We start from the raw sequence: 17,977 nt of genomic DNA, 5'->3' as shown, positions 1-17,977 counted from the left end.
AATTCAGTTCAATTCATTTCATTTCAAATGAGTTTGTGATGCACATTTTCAATGCAGATATGTACAAATGTACCTTTAAGAATGGTACCAGTGAAGCAACTTACCAGCACTGCGTGTGAAACACACAGAAAATACACAGACATCAATTCACATACTACATTCTAAGAAAAAAAAAAAGGTTCTTTTGAGCACCATTAAATGGTTCTCAGCACTGTCACAATAGCGACACCTTTTTTGGAGCCTGTGAGAACCTTTTTAAATGGTGCCTGTCAGCACCTTTAAACATTGGTGCCCATTAGAACCTTTTCCAATGAAATGGTTCTCATGAGCACCTTTTGAAAAGAGTCAAAAAGGTGCCCATCTTTAGTCAAAAAGGTGCCCATGGGCACCTTTCAAATGGTACTCACGAGCACCATTTCATTGGGAAAAAGGTTCTAATGGGCACCTTTTGCAAAAGGTGCCGACAAGCACCATTTAAAAAAGGTTCTCACGAGCACCAAAAAGGGTGTCGCTATTGTGACAGTGCTGAGAACCATTGGTGCTCAAAAGAACCTTTTTTTCTAAGAGTGTACTGTACTGGACCGAAGAAAACGCCCTTTACCAAATGGCGCTTGACCGATCACAGAAAATAGACCCCGTCAACATAAATACAAATTGGATGGATTTCAACAACGGAGTGCTTCTCAAATTCACAGGTAAACTATCAGGGAGTTGGTTGCCTTATTCTATACGTAAACATGTGCCTGCCCCTTAGCTATCACCAACAACGCTTTTGTTTTGCATCTGAGAGAGCAACAAGGTTTACGATCACGACACTATTCAAATTTTCAATGAAATTTGTGGGGGGTTTTCCTAAGTGACGGGACAAAACAGTTATTCAAATAGTTTTGAGTTTAAGATTTTTAGATCATATTTATGATTGTTTTGTTTACGATTAGGACATCGCATCGTTTTTACATCATCAAGTTCGCATTTTCCCCCTTTTTTTAAATCCAAACACCACACACGAAGAACCCAAAGGATAAGGAGCTATGAATGCATTTCAAGGACAAAAAGGGAAAAATTCGAACACAAACACACACACACACACACACACACACACAATACCAACATGGAAATAAAACTTCCGTTTGTTTTGTTGTATCTCAAATCTGGTTGTTATTAAGTAACTCATCTCTATCGAGAACTTTGTAGTCAAACAAGGCAAGGTCCTGCGCAAAATCCGGAACCAACGACAATGCGTGTAAATCTCTTGCTGTTAAGCTCAAATAGTAATCTCGGAATGTGTGCGCGCCTGAGCTGCCCGTATAATGTCTATTATCGGCGACAGGGTATGAGATGTCACGGGGTGCTTGGATTATATCAATGATCACCTTCAAGTCGTGTTCCAAAGTTTCGAGATGGCCAATAAAATCGAAATCTACAAAGCAGGGATGACATATACTAGACATGGCTTTCCAGTGAATATCTCTATCCCCGGACTCTGCATAATAGCTGACAAAGTCGGAGAAAGTCATTTTCTGTCTTGCACTTCGGCGCTTTCCGAGTTTGGCGTCACGTTGTTGCAGCCAGCTGTTGACTCTTTTAACACGCCAAACCTCCTCTTTTCCCGGGGAGAGCATCTTGTTTATGAAGGCTGACAAGAGACGAGAGTACGGATTTCGAACAAACACGAAACTCGTGTATTCGGCCAGTGCTTGCTGAGCAGCCACTCTTGGAAGATTGGATAATGTCTTGAAATGACGCTCTGTAAGGACGTGAGGATTTCCCTTCTCCTTATGTCCGTGTAAATCCAAGAAAAACCGCTTCCAGCTAGTACTGCCGACCTTCGGAATATCGCAGTAGAGGAGTTTGTATTTCGGAAAAACTATTACGTGGCTGAGCTGTCGTTGAATCTCTGTGAAGTTGCTGGATTTATTCGATAACTGAAGCTGAGTACAAGCTTTTCTCAGCTGAACACTCCTTCTTCCATCTCGAATTCTTGGCTGATTACTGTGGTGATCAGTAAACTGTAAATAGAATTTGGTTGTAAAGTGAATTTCCACAGCTGTTGAAAAGTGCCACATCCATAAAATCAAATGGCAAAAAGAACAATTGTCTATCTCTTTAAAATCATTGTAACAAGCGTTAAAACGGATAGAAATCATGTTAAAATTGATGCCATGGCAGAGGAAATGGTATCTTGGAACATATTTATCAATATATATTTGAGACTATCGATGCAATGAAGAAGGGGACGGGGTATTTCTGCATTCTTCTTTACGTCTTGTTTTTGTGTTGTTTTTCAGCACTCCCAATTCAACATAGATATCTGTAAGAAATACAAAACACCATGTGTCGAAGTACATAACTGCTTCCTATAGTTATGTTCTGTTTCCTTTCTTTTTTGTTTTTGTTTTTGCTTTTTTGTTTACGTGGGCATAAGTCAGTACGATATTAAAGCAAACCCTAAAACAAACGAGGCACCTACCAAAGAGTTGTTCTTGTCTTTGGTTGTTGTTCTGTTTACACTCTGTTCAACAGTGTTTGGCACCTGTATCGCTGTACTTCCATTCACCTGGTCGGGATCCACCGTTATAGTATTATTCTTACTGTCGCTTTGGTTTGTGGGTATAAGTGTGGTGGAAACAGGCAGCGTCATTGCGTTGGCCTTTGGCAAGGGATACTTATAAGATAACACTGGTACCAATGTGTAAGCTGGAAAAAAAAAAGAAAGAAATGCCACATCATTTCCGAGTTGATATCAAAATCCGACAAACAGAATGATACCATTTTGGGATTCGGATTTCGAATAAGAAAGTATATGAAGTAATATATGAATTGTGACGTAAATGTTTTCGGAAATAAAGCGCTATTGATCACAAACACATGTGCAAATAATCTGAGGCGACGGCAACAATTCACATCTCTCTCTATGCCTTTGTGTATAAATGAATAACTGTGCTTTGGGGCTGATACCGTAATTAAGTAACAACCCCTAGCATTGAAATTTAACTTTGCTAAAAGCCCCCTCGCACCTGAGCGAATGTAGGGGGACGAATGGGAAAAACGCACGAAATACGCGCGAATTCAACGATTTCAAATAAAATTGCCTTCAAATCATCCGATTATAAACTAAAGTCAAATATGATTAACGAACGGTAAGCGAAGGATAAATAGGACATGCGAAGGATAACGATTTTTCGGTTCACTTCTTTGAGTAAATTGCGGCCGAAGGCGAGCGATGGGTTGATATGACCCGATAAGACGAACGAACAATGAGCAATGGTTTGGTATGGCGTGCGATTGGAAACGAAGACGAAAGAATAGATCAGGCGTTCTCGTACGTATAACGTGTGCACTCCTCGGGGAGTATAAAAGCGACCAGTTCCGTCCAGATTTCAGTGCGGCCAGAGAAATCATCCACGCAGCATGAAAGGAAGAGGCAAAGGCAGAGGGAACGCACGAAAGACTGCATCAACCGAGAAGAAATCCACAACCTCGGAATGCTCACAACCACAGTCGGATGATTCCAGTATTTTGGCACTGTAAACATTAATGTTTTTTTCGCAAAAATTGTGCGAGTACGTGGAAGGTGATAGTCATCACGATGACGAGTTGAGTAGATATGAAGAAAGTTATTTCTTATGAACATAATGTGCAAAAATGTCAGGAAGCTCATCAATTGAAAATTTACACGTAAAAATACCAACATTATAATGAAACAAATCAATCAATTTCAGATTTTTGCTTTTACACAAAAGAACATTTGTGTGAAATAAATATCCAACATTATCAATTATTCTTAAAGCACGTTTTTGAAGAAGAAAAAGGGTATCAAGCAAAAACTGAGATGAATTGCCCCAATTGCTATCATTTTAGCAAAAAATAAATATTGAAACAGTTACAATGGAGGTGAGGTGATAACAAATCTGACGTACCCCTAAGTTGACTCGACCGGTAACCTTTCCCCTATTGTATCATACCTACCACCAACATTGCACCAGACAAACTTGTAGTCACTGTCCACTATAGCCAACAGGATTATACCATTAAAAAAAAAGCCCTTGTAGTTGTAGTATAGCGAGCCAAACAGAGGAGGCTTTCTGATGGCCACATGCTTGCCATCAATAGCTGCCACATTGTGGGGAAAATTCCACCGCTTGTAGAATCCACCAGCAGTTGTCTCCATCCATCAGGGGTTGAAGGGGCTGTCATGACTTCATCTGCATACTCGTCACATATGGCCTGACACACTTCCCTGACCACTACAGATAGGGTGTTTTCAGGGTGACACGACATTTGCTCCTGCGACAATTGCTCCGGTCTTATTTTCTCCAAGGACTTAGGGTTAGGGTTAGGGTTGTTATAGGGTTTCAGGTTTATTTTGATGTGAGGATTAGGATTAGGGTGAGGGTTATGTGTTTGAGTAGGTTTTATGTTGGGCTTAGCCTACAGATATTTCATGGGAGCAATTGTCGCAGGAGCAAATGTCATGGAACCGTTTTCAGGCACCCTCCACCCATACTGCATGTCCGAGTACTTGGTGCCAGACACAAGATGACGGAGAGTAGCCGCCAACTTGAGACCTTCTTCCAGCGGCTCCCTGTACCAGGTGTACTGCCTCCTGATTATTCCTCTGACCCTCTCCAGGATTTCATCGTAGAGTTTAGGGGGCATGCAGAGAAATTTCTTGAAAGTCGAAGGGTCTTCTCTTCGAAGCTCAACCAACAGCTTGTCGTAGATTCCAAAAGCCTTTCTTCTGGCAGGGTTCAGCCACGTCCTTCTCTAGATACGACGTCGTGTGAAGCGTCGTCTCCATCTGAAGCGGCCTCTGATGAACTGGTGTAGGTTCAGCTGGTGATGTATAACTTCATTCTGAACCATTGCTAGTAAATACTAGACTCTGAGGCGGGCTGCATCTTCCATTTTTCTGAAGAAACTTTGAAACTTTCGGGTAGAATGTTTATGTATGAGAAGCGTGGTGAGTGGCTGTTCACAGAGAGCAGCTCAGCATTCGCCAATTTTTTTTCGTCAGGTCATTCGCTCGTATTCGTATCACTTCGCAATCCATAGTTTGTCATAGTATCTCTTAGACTTGCCTTCATGTATGCATCGCTATTCAAATTTAGTAAAAGTCATTCTTGGTTTCCCTTCGCATAGAAGATGGCAGGCGAAAATACGTTTGTCATAGTATCTTCGTTTCTATGCGCAAGTCATATTCAGTCATCGTGTTGCTTCGTTTAGGGTTCTTTCGAGATCGGTCCACCTGGGCAAAAGCGCGATGAGGGACTATGCGTGACAATAGCACACGAACGATAAACGAACGATTACCGCAGACTAAAAAAGAGATGCAAATGACAGACGATTTTTCAATTCGTCGGGAAATTTTAAACATGTTCAAAAATCCCGTGCGAATTTGAATAATCGCAACTGTTAGTTCAGAAGGTGTACGAACCCAAACACGAAGGGTAAATATGACTTACTATCAATTACTATTGAAAACGATTTTTCCAAAAATGCCTTTCGCCAGCCATCGCAAGTCATATTCAGGCAATTCGCTCAGGTGTGAGGGGGCCTTTAGTATTGCAACGCGAGCCCCTTCCCCTCACAAACTAGAAATGTCGCTATGGCGACTGGTATGCCTCCACCATAATGTATGATTCTCCTAATAGGTCTACAGTACGTCTTGACAATGTGTGATAACAGTTTCATCTAACTGGCAAAATATCAAAATGACTTGTTATAAGTGTTCATTTTCCTTGAAATAGATTGGATGAATGGCTACATTTTCTAAGAGAGCACTTATTTGGGGATTTGAGGACTTGTGACCCTTGTATATAAAGTCTACGCATTGAGTAATTTTCAAGCTACTGTATAGAGAAAAAGTGTAATATCTGTATTCAATAGTAAAATGTTAGCATTTTGACCTGGCCTTTGACCCTTGACCTTTGACCCTATGACCTTAGAATTCCCAAGAGAATCACTGTCAGGCAGAACATGCATAACTATTAGTTTCATGATGATACCTTGAGCCACTTCCAAGATATAGAGGATGAAGTGAAATTTAGCACTTTCACTTGACTTTTGACCTTTGACTTTTTGGCCAAAAACTTCCCAGAGAATCTCCATTGGTAATACACGTATTCACTAAGTTTCAAGAAAAATCCTGCAGGTATCGCATAAATATGATGGAAAAAGTGAAATTTCCATTTCAAGTGAGTTGACCTTGACCTTTGACCCCTGATCGTTGATCTCGTGACCCCAAAGCTTCCTAGATAATCACTGCAAGTCAGTACATGCATATGTACTATGTTCCATGAAGATACCTTGAACCATTTCCGACATATGGAGAAAAAAAATGAATTTTTAACATTTTCACTTGACCTCTGACCATTGAACTTTGACCCCATGACCCGAAACTTTGACTGGAGAATCTTTATTGGGTAATACATACTTATACTAAGTTTCATGAAAATACCATCAGGCATTGCATAGATATGGGGGAAATAGCGAAATTTTGAGCATTTGACCTTGACCTTTGACCTTGAGCATCTGCGCCCAAAAGTTGATAGGCATAACGTCACCCCCTCATATATACACCTGCCAAGTTTCATTGGGATACTTCAAACAGTTGTTTAGTTTCAAATTCATGAAATTGTTTAGTTATGCTGTCCATAAAATTGATTACGGACAGACGGAGAAAAGGACGGACGGACGGAAGGACGGACAACACAAAAACATAATGCCTCCGGCGACAGTTCGTGGTGGAGGCATCAAAAAAAAAAAAAAAAAACTAGAAATGTCGCTATAGCGACTGATGCCTCCGCCATAATGCATGATTCTCCCAATAGGCGTATAGTACAATGTCTTCACAATGTGTGATCCATGACAGTTTCACATAACTGGCAAAATATTGAAATGACAGGTTTGTCAGAAATGTCTTGAACTGGGTTGGCTATAATTTTCTAAGAGTGCAGGTACACATATTTGGGGAATTTTGGGGAAGTTTATGCATTGAGTAATTTCCAAGGTACGAAGAAAGAGTGTGATGACGGTACAAGATAGATTTTTTTTTTGGGGGGGGGGGAAGGCATTGAAAGCTGGCCTTTGACCCTAAACCTTTGACCTTTGACCTTCTGGCTGGAAATTTCCAGGAGAATCTCCATTAGGTAATGCATGTATTAAGTTTTGAAACTAATGATGCAAGCATTGCATATACTAGTATATGAGGGAAATAGTAAAATTTTGAGGTATTGACCTTGACCTTTGACCCCCGACTATTGACCCAAGACCCCTAAATTCCCTAGATAATCCCTGCCAGACAGTACATGCATATGTACCAAGTTCCACGAAGATACATTGAACCATTTGCGAGAAAAGTAATATTGCAACATTTTCACCTAACCTTTGACCTTTTGACCTTTGACCTTATGACATGAAACTCTCTCTGGAGAATCTTTACGCAGTAGTACATGTCCACACCAAGTTTCAAGAAAATACCTTCGGGCATTGCATAGATATGGGGGAAATTGCAACATTTGTAGCATTTGACCTTGACCTTTTGACCTTTGACCTCTTGCCAATGTCACTAAAATCTACTCAACTAATTGTCCTATCATCCATCATCCTTGGACCAAGTTTGGTGAAAGCTGCTTCATCCAGTTTTGAGTTATCACGTAAACAGATAAATTTTAGGATTTGACCTTAATATTTGACCTTTGACCTCTGTCCGATTTCACTGAAAAAGTAACCAAGTAATTGTCCCATCATACATCATCCTCCAACAAAGTTTGGTGAAATTTGCTCCATCCAGTCTTGAGTTATCACGTAAACGGATACAATTTCATGATTTGACCTTGACCTTTGACCTTTGACCTTTAGCCGATTTCACCCAAAATCTAATCAAATAATTTCCCCATCATACTTCATACTTGGACCAAGTTTGGTAAAATTCCAGTAAATATTACTCAAGTTATCGCGTAAACGAAAGCGGACGGACGGACGTACGGACGTACGTACGGACGGACGGACAACCCGAAAACATAATGCCTCCGGCACCACTTCGTGGCGGAGGCATAACAAAACAGACTAAAAAGATGCTTGATTATACAATGCATAACATGACAACCGGAAAGGAAAGTTAGTACTGTTGTTTAGTATGTCATGATATTTCTAGTATTACTTTTTCATTGAAAAATACAAGTAGCACCTTTAGGCATCTTCTACAGTTTGTCAAATGTTAATGAATTCTCTACCAAGGAATGTCTTGCTTTACTCTATTTTGGAAAGCCAAGTAGTACAAGGTTTGGAATTCCACTAAAACATTTTCAAAATCTCATTTCAATAGCAAGACTTACTATTCCTTTAATTCCCACCCACCACTTTTCACTGTGAACATAACCCTTGTCTTGAACTCTTCAATAGAAAATCAAGCAGAAATATCTGTTATCAAATTGTAATCACTCGTGACTTCAGGCGCTACCAATGAAAATGCGATTATTCAGGGTGAAAACAGGGTGCAGTAGAAATATTGATTTGCTGCGATTATCGTAGCATTATTATTTTACAAGTGAAAAGATGAAAGGCAGCTGAGTTTGGAAGCTGACGTAACTTTGGTTTAATGGGATGAGCTTCAGAATTCTACGAAGGACTTACAAGAGTGCCAAGTAATTAACAGCCAGCATGTTGATACGAGTACCAGAGAAAATTTGACGATCATCGGAGAGCAGATCCGCCGCATCGTACTCTTCTGTGAAGACGATGAGCAAGGACGAACCTTCTTCTTAACACCTGCAGGAGATCAAAGTTAAAAGAAAAAAACAGATATTAAAGGTAATTTATTCTAATATAATTTTTGCAATGATACTATAGGCGGTCGCACTCACATACTAACCTAACACTGGCAGCTGTCTGCTGGTTCAGTCGTTACAATAGCTAGCGATGATAGTTGTTTTTTTTCTGCCTTCTTGTGGGATTCCTTTTTTTCTTTTCGGTTGTAGTATATTCCAATGTGGATCTTTACATCCAATCATGATCTATATACTATAGAGGTGTACAAACTTATCTAAAGTATACTGTTCATGCTAGCTACAGGAGTGTATCACTTTCTATGTTTTGTGAGATCTGTACGCCGTTTCAGAGATAGTGTTAAATATTTATATCTGCGGGGCCGACGCAACCTTTTTCCAATAGAAATACATAGAGTGTAACTACTTTCCAAGTTCAAAGTTCAAAGTTCAAATTTATCAAATCTAAGGTTCTAAAACTCTAAAATTTCACTTTTTGCTCCATATCTATATCGGAAGTGGCCCAAGGTATCATCAGAAATAATTTTAATGCAATACCTGACAGTGATCCTCTTTTGGACTTTGGGGTCAAAGGGTTAAATGACAAGTGTCAAAGATCAAGTTAAAACCTTAAAATTCTATTTAAAACTGAAATAACACCTTTTCTCCATATTTTGAAGATTACTCAAGTCAGAAACTTAATAAAGTCAAAAGATTAAATGACAATCCTCCAATTCCCGAAAACCTGCTCGCTTGAATAATGATATTATCATAGTCAAATGTCCATATCAAACGCTGTTTAAGGAAAGTAAACACTAAACACAAATGTGATAAACATATCATTTCATTTTTTTTCTTGCAAATTATGTGAACCATTCGTCTCACATTCTTATAATTTTGTTGTTGTTGTTGTTGTTGTTGCTTGATGTAGACCTGTTGGGAGAACCGTGCGCCATGGCGAAGGCATATCAGTCGCCATTTGTAGCGATATTTCTAGTTCGATATATTTTGATATGCATTTTATTCATATTTACATCAAACCATGCAGGAAATGAATGATGTGAACACAAGTTATTTCAGATTTGAAGGTTTTGTAAATAATGACTATATAGTGTACTCCGAAATTGTTGCCGAAGGTAAACCCATTTAGTATTGACGTTAATCTTTTTTTTTTTTTTTTTAGTAATTCATTCGTTTGTGGCATTACAATCATATTACTATTTTTTTCTAAATCGAGAAGCTTTATCATTTTGATATTTCTTTTAATTAAATCAATATTGAATAAGCTGCATAGTTCTCTACACGACATTGGTTTACAATTTCGAACGAAAACACATGAGGTGCTATGGATGAAGTATATAAACGAAATTATTGTTCTTCTTTAGAATGACGCGTGCTTATGATACTGGCCACAAGTTATGCGCCAAGTGGTATCCATGTTAGTGGCATTATTAGTCCAGTCTGTACAAGCATTCTATAGATCAAGGGGGTATTTCATGAAGCATTTTGTGTGTAGATGTGTTTGATGTAGATGCCGTATCTCTCCTTCCTCTTCCTACGCCTCTTCTTGTCGGCATTGGGCCGGGGAGCCTTGGCAGCTTTCTTGCAACCCTTAATTGTAAATTACAAATGCACAGTCTACTCTGGTAGTCAATACTGCATTAGATAAACCTGAGTCTCTTGTCCATGTGTTCTAACTGTATTTTTTTTTATTGAGATTAATATTTATCAACATGCAGATTCTTACCATGTCTGAGAAATATATAGGGAAGAAAAATTGCCACAAAAATTTTATGAGAAAAATGGGAAAAAAGCATTCTTAGACAATTGTTTGCATTTCAATACTGAAACATTGATTTTGAGCATCCCCATGTTGGAATGCACATGGGGAATTAACAATTCAAAATTTTTCATCTAAAATATACATAAACCTGTTTCAATTCTTAGACACTTATGACATCTACAAGTTTAAAAATACAATTTAAGAAAGAAATGTCAACGAAATTACTGCAACTCAAAAAAGAGGTTAAGTTTTAAAACTGAAAAACAACAGCATGGTTGTCAAAAACTGTGATCCTAATATATGATGCTCAACCCCTTGTGGATGGAAATTGAAAAAAAGAAAACAGCATCTGGATACTAAGATTATCACAAAATTACTTCCCCACAATGATTTGCCACTACTCTGAGTGACGCTGTTGCTGCTGAAAACTTGTACCGGTATAGACTTTATAGCAGTCAGTCAAATCGTGGAGGTAGAATCAAAGCTTGTGCAAATGACCTGCAACGTATGAGTCTCATTTTCACTCATACAAAAAAAAAAAAAAAAAAGAATATATATATATATATATATATATATATATATATGTTCCTGGGGAAAATATAATCAAGGATTGCTATACCATAAGTGTAAGGATTTTTGTGTGATGAAAATATATATACTATAATAGTGATAACTGTTACTGAAATTTTCCATCATTTCTCTGTAGTATGAATCTTGGTGCTCTACACTAAAATGTTATAAAACTGTGTTAACCACGGGTTTGAACACATTTTGATGAAAATTAGTCAGTGTTGAAAATTTCCCATTCGTTTTGTACATAGTGCATATCGTTTCGTCCCGTTGTGCTATGGGATGGAATTCAACACCTTTCGAGGAAATTACTTAAAAACTATAATATATTAATCTGTATGTTAGCTCTTTTGTTGAAGTAATGTAGGGAATAGTAGCAAACAATGCCACATAGCATTGCAAGTCTGGCTCAACAATTCTCCTTTGAACTTTGTTAAAAAAAAAACAGCGATTTTTTTTTTTTTATTCCACCCGTCACGCCTGTAATATTTTTTGTTTCCATGGAAACAGAACAAATGTCTGCCTTGTTTATAGTGCACTTTCATGCTTTCATATATGGCTGCTATCATGCTAACATTTCTTTTTGTGAGCAAAAAATTCTCTTAAATTCCATCTCATCGCTGTCCCTTGATTTTTTTGATCAGACTCAGAGGCACATTTTTGTTTTTCTCGCTGGAAATTTGAAAAAAAAAAATGGAAGAGAAAATTAAAAGGTTTCACAGTTGCCAAGATCGTCATTAAAGACATCCTTTGCATTGCGGATCAAATCTTGGTGGAAAGATTCAATCTTTGGGCAAATGAAATGCCATTGCAACATCATCATTCATGAAAAGTAATTTTCATCGAGAAAGAAAATCAAGGATTACCGTACCAAAAGTGTAAGAATTATTGTAAAATGAGAATTTTTTGCATTATGATAATAATTGTTGATCAAATTTTTCAGCATTCATTAGTAGTTTGAATCTTGGTGTGCTTAATCTACACTAAGATGTTATAAAACTGTGTTTTCCAAAGTTTAAATACATTTTGATGAAAATTAGCCGATTCTCTAGAATTTCCTATTCATTTTTGTCCGTTCGACAGCTTTTGAGAAAATTACCTAAAAAATAAAGTCTATTAGATCTAGATGTTTCTCTATTTGTGCAAGTAATGTTTGGAACATTGACAAACAAACACCACATGACATGATCTGTATTGCTCATTAACTTTGAATTAATTCTCCTTTGAATTTTCTTCACAAAAACGAGTGTTTTTTTCAGTCCGTCCCGTCGCGCTAATAAAATTTGTTGTTGCCATGGAAACAAAACAGATGCTGATCTTGTCCATAGTGCAGTGTGATGTCTTCATGTAAGCTTAACACATTTGTAGTAATAAATGCCTGCTAACACTTAAACTTTTTTGTTTTAAATAAAAAACCCATTCAAATTCCGTCCCATCGCGCTCCCGTGATTTTTGGATCACACCCATCAGAAAAATATCCGATCAAAACGCTTCATGAAATGCCCCCAGAAAACACCTCCTCTTGCTGCAGTCTGCTCTAGGCAACAATTAATGCGTGTTCTTTGAATAAAAGCAGCAAATCAGAAAATAGTGTACAATTTCCCTTTTTAACTGACAATAGAAATAAAAAGAGAGGAAAAAAACACGCTGGAATACGTGAAAAAGTGACCATGTAATCTTCCAGTTTGGTGATAGACACGAACTGGATTTGGCGTTAAGCTTTAAAAAAAATCAAGCAACTTGTCAATAGAAAACTGCAAAATATATAGATGGGTCTCCTTTGCAATCTGTGTATATTAAGAACCACCTTATTTCCTCTTGTTAATGTACCCGTAATCACTACACTTCCGATTTCTGTTCATAGATGAGATAGCAACTCGTTCTTTGTAACCTCGTCCCATAATACATTTTGTGTATTGTTAATGAACTGTAGATCTGCACTGCATGAAGGACACAGATGTACTTATCTCAAAATCGAGACATTTGGCAAATTACTAAATATTGCTGGTACAAATTAAATAGTGAGCCAAATGTATTCGGTATAATCTATAGTTTACACCCTTGCCACAGGATGTCCCTGTGCCAGCAGCTCGAACCAGATCTGTGTAGACCTATAAAATTAGTTTAATTTGATGGATCTACGTCAAAGTGCTCCCTGTGCACTTTCAAGCACTTGCACGCACATTCACCACCATCACACATCAGAGTTTATATTCCACTGCTATCTTCGCAGCAGAATTTGTATTGTTACGAATCTAGTACGTCCCTACCTTCTCCTCGGGCCGGCCATCTTTTCAAGCAATGCTTACAATGGCGGCCCTCTGCATTATCGCTTCTTTTAAAAATATAATATTGTTATTGTAATCCCTGTAATTATTATATCATTAATTTCCTTTTATATCGTTGTTTATGCAAGTCAAATGACTCTGTTTCAAATATACTTTGTATGTTTCCCATGTTCATGATTATGTAATTTATGTATAGGCCTATATTGATTTGCAGAAAATAAAGTAACAAACTATAGGGCCTAGGCCTAACATGGCGACTGAGAATCAAATCTGTTGTTTGCTGTATATTTAAGCAGCCCTCTGATAAACAACTATTTTAATTAAACTTCTACTGTTCAAAGGAGATCCTATGGTTTTTTTTTTTCGGTAAATGATTACTGCTTTTTCCTTATCTTTCGAAGGTGAACGCACACTATGTAAATGCAACCGTGGTAAAAAGCAAACAAACAATAACATGCAAAGCAACATGATCAATGTATGACAATGCAAAAACAAAAAGTGACGTAGGTTATCTACACATACTTTTAAAAGATAAAGAAACAAAAGCAATACCGAGAAAAGTCTTAAACGGTCAGTTTTGGTTGATATCGTCATTATTATCGATTTCGCTTTCAATAGGCCTACTTATATTCCAGATCAACTACACTCTACCAGAAAGTACTAATGTTATTATTTTTCTACTACGTGCAACGCCTACACCTACACGTTTTTAGGGCCTTGCAGTGCTACATGTATCTAAGCTCTATCCGACTATTTACAGCATTTGAAAACAGCTAGCGAAGTACGACTATGATACTCGTGACAGTCATGTATGATGTATGGTTGGACCTACTACTAATCGACCGCCTAATGTTTATTTGCTTGATAAGAATATTTAACACTGAAATTCAAGTAAAAAACTTGACCTACGTGATTGAGAAAATCCAGCTCTATCAAATGCCGTTGTTCCCTTTTCGATTCGAAGTTTCAGTGCAAAAATATCGCTGATGAGCTTGCGTGGCCTCGTTTCAGCTTCCCGCGGTAAATCGCGTTATTAGGATCGACCGCTGTTTTTGCATTGACAATGCACGCAAACCGAGTTGTATTGAACACCGTGTTGTACGAAGCTTTTTAGAAGCCTTTTAGAAACTTCCATAGACATTACATTGTGCTGTCATTACGATTCAGTGAAAATATTCATTCGAAATGTTGTCCTTGATTAAAACCATTAATGAACAGTGAATTATCGCGTTTTCTCACACCATCCTCATCTACATTCAAAGCCAATCCATTTTAATGTGCTTTGCGCGCAGATTAGTGCGCGAATTTAATACAGTATACGCGGTCGGTTTCAATAAGGGTGGTCGATATGTAGTAGGCCTAGGGCTACCACACCATACCCTAACGTTAGGCCTACATCTGGAAATGGCATTTATACCGACGTAAACACGTCTAACATTAAATCTAGAATCTAGGTAGGCTATTTTCTACGCTATAATTCTAAACTCGATCGCGGTCGTTTGACACGGAAAGGTCTAGAATGTTAACAGGGTTTCTGGCTGGAATTGAGACTCTTCACAACGCACTCTGACGTGGTTCCGTAAAGAATAATCGTCAGCTACCTGTGTATGTAGGCTGTAGAAACTAACGTGTAAGACTCTATTGGATGATGAAATGATAAGTGGATAAGTGATGAACAATATTTGTGCAATTTTGACGAAGTTTTGGCTAGCTTTGAATTGAGAAATCCCTTTAGATTTTCTTGTTATGGATCTTAAAAAGTAACATAGAGATACAGACTATAAGTTCTACAGCACAGTGTACCCTATCTACGTAGAACCCTCTTACCGTCTTCCCTAACCCTACTCCCTATGCTAACGTTGTGGTTTCTTCTTACCTCCTAAGGCGAAAGATCTACTGTCCAATGGATCCATGGTCCCTGGGATGGGAGGTAAATTTACAGGTACAGGTCACCTTGCTTGAATTCTTGGCATGTGTCTCAGCATTCTCGGCATGTATTCTCGGCTAAAGATCTACGGAGTAATGTCCAATGCAATGGATCCATACGGTCCGTGGGAGGTAGGCTACAGGTACGGTACTAACGCTGTTGTTTGAATGAAGTCTGCGATCATTCTCGGCATGTGGAATTACCAAATTAGTAAGTAGATCTAGATATCTACTAAGATCTAGAGTAGAGATGAAAGGTGTAAATTCTAGATATCTAGATTCCCCACTATTCACATGCTGTTTTTGAGTCATTGGCTGCGAAGTGGATCATCGTACCGAGTAGGCCTACCGTAAGCCCTATTTTAAGGTTAGGCCTTCTCCAACTTGAATCCAACATCCCAGTGGGTTAGTCCAATCATTGTTTGAAGTGCTGCTGTTGAGCTGTGTGTAAGCGATGGCGAGATCACTCAAACCCCGATCAAATTCGAATCCAATTATGTTAGGATCAAAACTGGTGTCCCTTTATTCTCTAGAAAGTGTCCAGTAGGCCTATAGTGTAGATAAATCAGGATTCCGGAATCTATTCTCGGCTGATGTTTACTGATGGCCGGGCCATGGAGTATGGATCGATGGATCGATGCCAACAAGCTCGAGCTCGTCGTACACGTGCACATAGAACGTATAAATTAATGTAAACACTACTACAGCTGTACTACTGGTAATCCAAAGAGATTTCCCCAGTGACTGCTAGAGTGCGGACTCTTCATACGCCCTGTGCAATTGTTCTGTGAGTGCGCGGAGCTAGCTTGGCCCTTGCGCGAGAGGCCTACAAACATATCACCGTCAGAGGGCGGACTATCAAAACAAAATCTCATCTGTGACGTCATTTGCGAAAAGCTGTAGGGCCACGGGCCAAGCCCACATTGTACACACATGTAGGTAGAATGATCAGTTGTGAGGGAATGACATTTGCATATTCAAGGAACGAATTAGTTACCGAGATAGCAATGAGCGCGCTTTTTATAATATAGGAAAATAAAGGATGTGGTGCACTATTTTGGTGAAATTCGAGAGCTTTTCAATGTAAAACGGTAGGAAATTCACCGCCCCTGATGCCCCCGCCCGCCCGCCCAGCGTTATACGGCAATGTGTTCATCTCCCAAAGTCCCAATCTTATGTGTAGATACACATTTAATCTTAAATCAACCTAATGTATATCCGTATACAAGGTACTTCTCAAAACGAAACAAAACAAAACAAAACAAAACATAAAAGCCAGTCAACAAAACAAATATCCACGATAAAGGGAAAGAGAAATAGAGATAAGTTGTGGAACCATCCATTCCAAATCCAGTTATAATGTCGGCATTCAGTTAATGTCGGCATTCAGCTATAATGTCGGCATATTTATGTACAAATATTCTGCCAAGGAGTTACCGGATGTTTTTATTTGCATGTTCAGGAAAAACTATGTTATTCATAATTATCTTGCCCGCCAAAGCGACGCATTTAACCTTCCACACACTCGAACAATTTTCGCCAAAACAAAAACAAAAACAAAAACAAAACAAACAAACAAACCAACAACAACAAAAACCGATAATGTATACGGGCCCTAGATACTGGAATGACCTCTCCCCCGAATAAGCTGATTGTCCTTATATTTTTTTAAACGCAAATTAAGTTTTTATTGAGTACATATCGTGCAGATACTGAATAAATTTGTAATGTCTTATGTAATATTGTAGTATGTTATTGTCCGATCAAAGCAATTCTTGTCAACCCGCCGCAGATTGTGTTTTGGGCCTTGCCGTCAGGTTCTCCGAATTCATTATTTCTTCACGCTACTTCGTTCCCCTCTCTTCCTCCTCTCTCACTTCTTACCCACAGCTTGACGGCAGGCACCAAATGGCTTAATAATAGCTGTACATGTTAGTTTTGTATCTAACTGAATATAATCTTGTGATAGTTTTAAACTAAATGCAACGACAGTTTTATAATGTATACCAAGGGAGATTCCATAAGCAAATCATGCTTTACAACGTAAACAAATAGCTCGGCCACAATCATGGTTAAGATTTTAGTATAGTTTTCTTTTTTTCTTCTTCTTTTTTTTTTCTTCTTCTTCTTCTTTTAATTACATATATGCATATCCCGCTTTTCTTATTTTGCACCATTCACTCGCCTGGTCTTATCTTCTATCCGTTCTCCGTTTCTTTTTCACACACACTGACTACTCGGGGCCTACAGCCAAACAAGCTTGCTTTCATGAAGGTCCCATCATACTTTTTTTTGGTTCAACCCCACTCGATTTCGACCAGTTACCATTTCAATTGATGTGATATTACCATGTATATCGTTCGTTTTTACACATTGTTTATAAGATGAAAGAACCTGTGTTATTATTTCTGATGAGACATTCATAGTATACGAAAAGAAGTATGAAAATGAACGAATTGAATTGAATTGAATTAAATTGAATTGAAATCCAGTTTGGTGTGCGAGGCTACTATTTCATTAAGTAACCTTCAATGCTGACTCGGCATTCTTTATTATATCAACACGAGCATATTATGGAGAGGATAATGTTGCCTCTTGGATCAAGCATGATACACAAGACACAGAAGAAAAAACAAAACATA

The 17,977-nt window shown here is 38.3% G+C and overlaps 1 protein-coding gene across 1 annotated transcript; it reads right to left on the bottom strand.

The window, feature by feature from the left end:
- Positions 1-856: 856 nt before the first annotated feature.
- Positions 857-15,996, bottom strand: LOC140230245 (carbohydrate sulfotransferase 10-like). Its single transcript, XM_072310425.1, has 4 exons — positions 15,286-15,996; positions 8,638-8,772; positions 2,471-2,697; positions 857-2,009 (listed from the first exon to the last, which is right to left on the bottom strand). Exons 1-4 carry the CDS (start codon positions 15,320-15,322, stop codon positions 1,146-1,148), a joined length of 1,263 nt encoding a protein of 420 aa, XP_072166526.1. The 5' UTR covers positions 15,323-15,996; the 3' UTR covers positions 857-1,145.
- Between the last annotated feature and the right edge of the window lie 1,981 nt (positions 15,997-17,977).

The sequence above is a fragment of the Diadema setosum genome, chromosome 6 (assembly GCF_964275005.1).
Source record: "Diadema setosum chromosome 6, eeDiaSeto1, whole genome shotgun sequence".
Classification (NCBI taxonomy): domain Eukaryota; kingdom Metazoa; phylum Echinodermata; class Echinoidea; order Diadematoida; family Diadematidae; genus Diadema; species Diadema setosum.
This window is presented reverse-complemented; position numbering and strand designations above follow the sequence as displayed.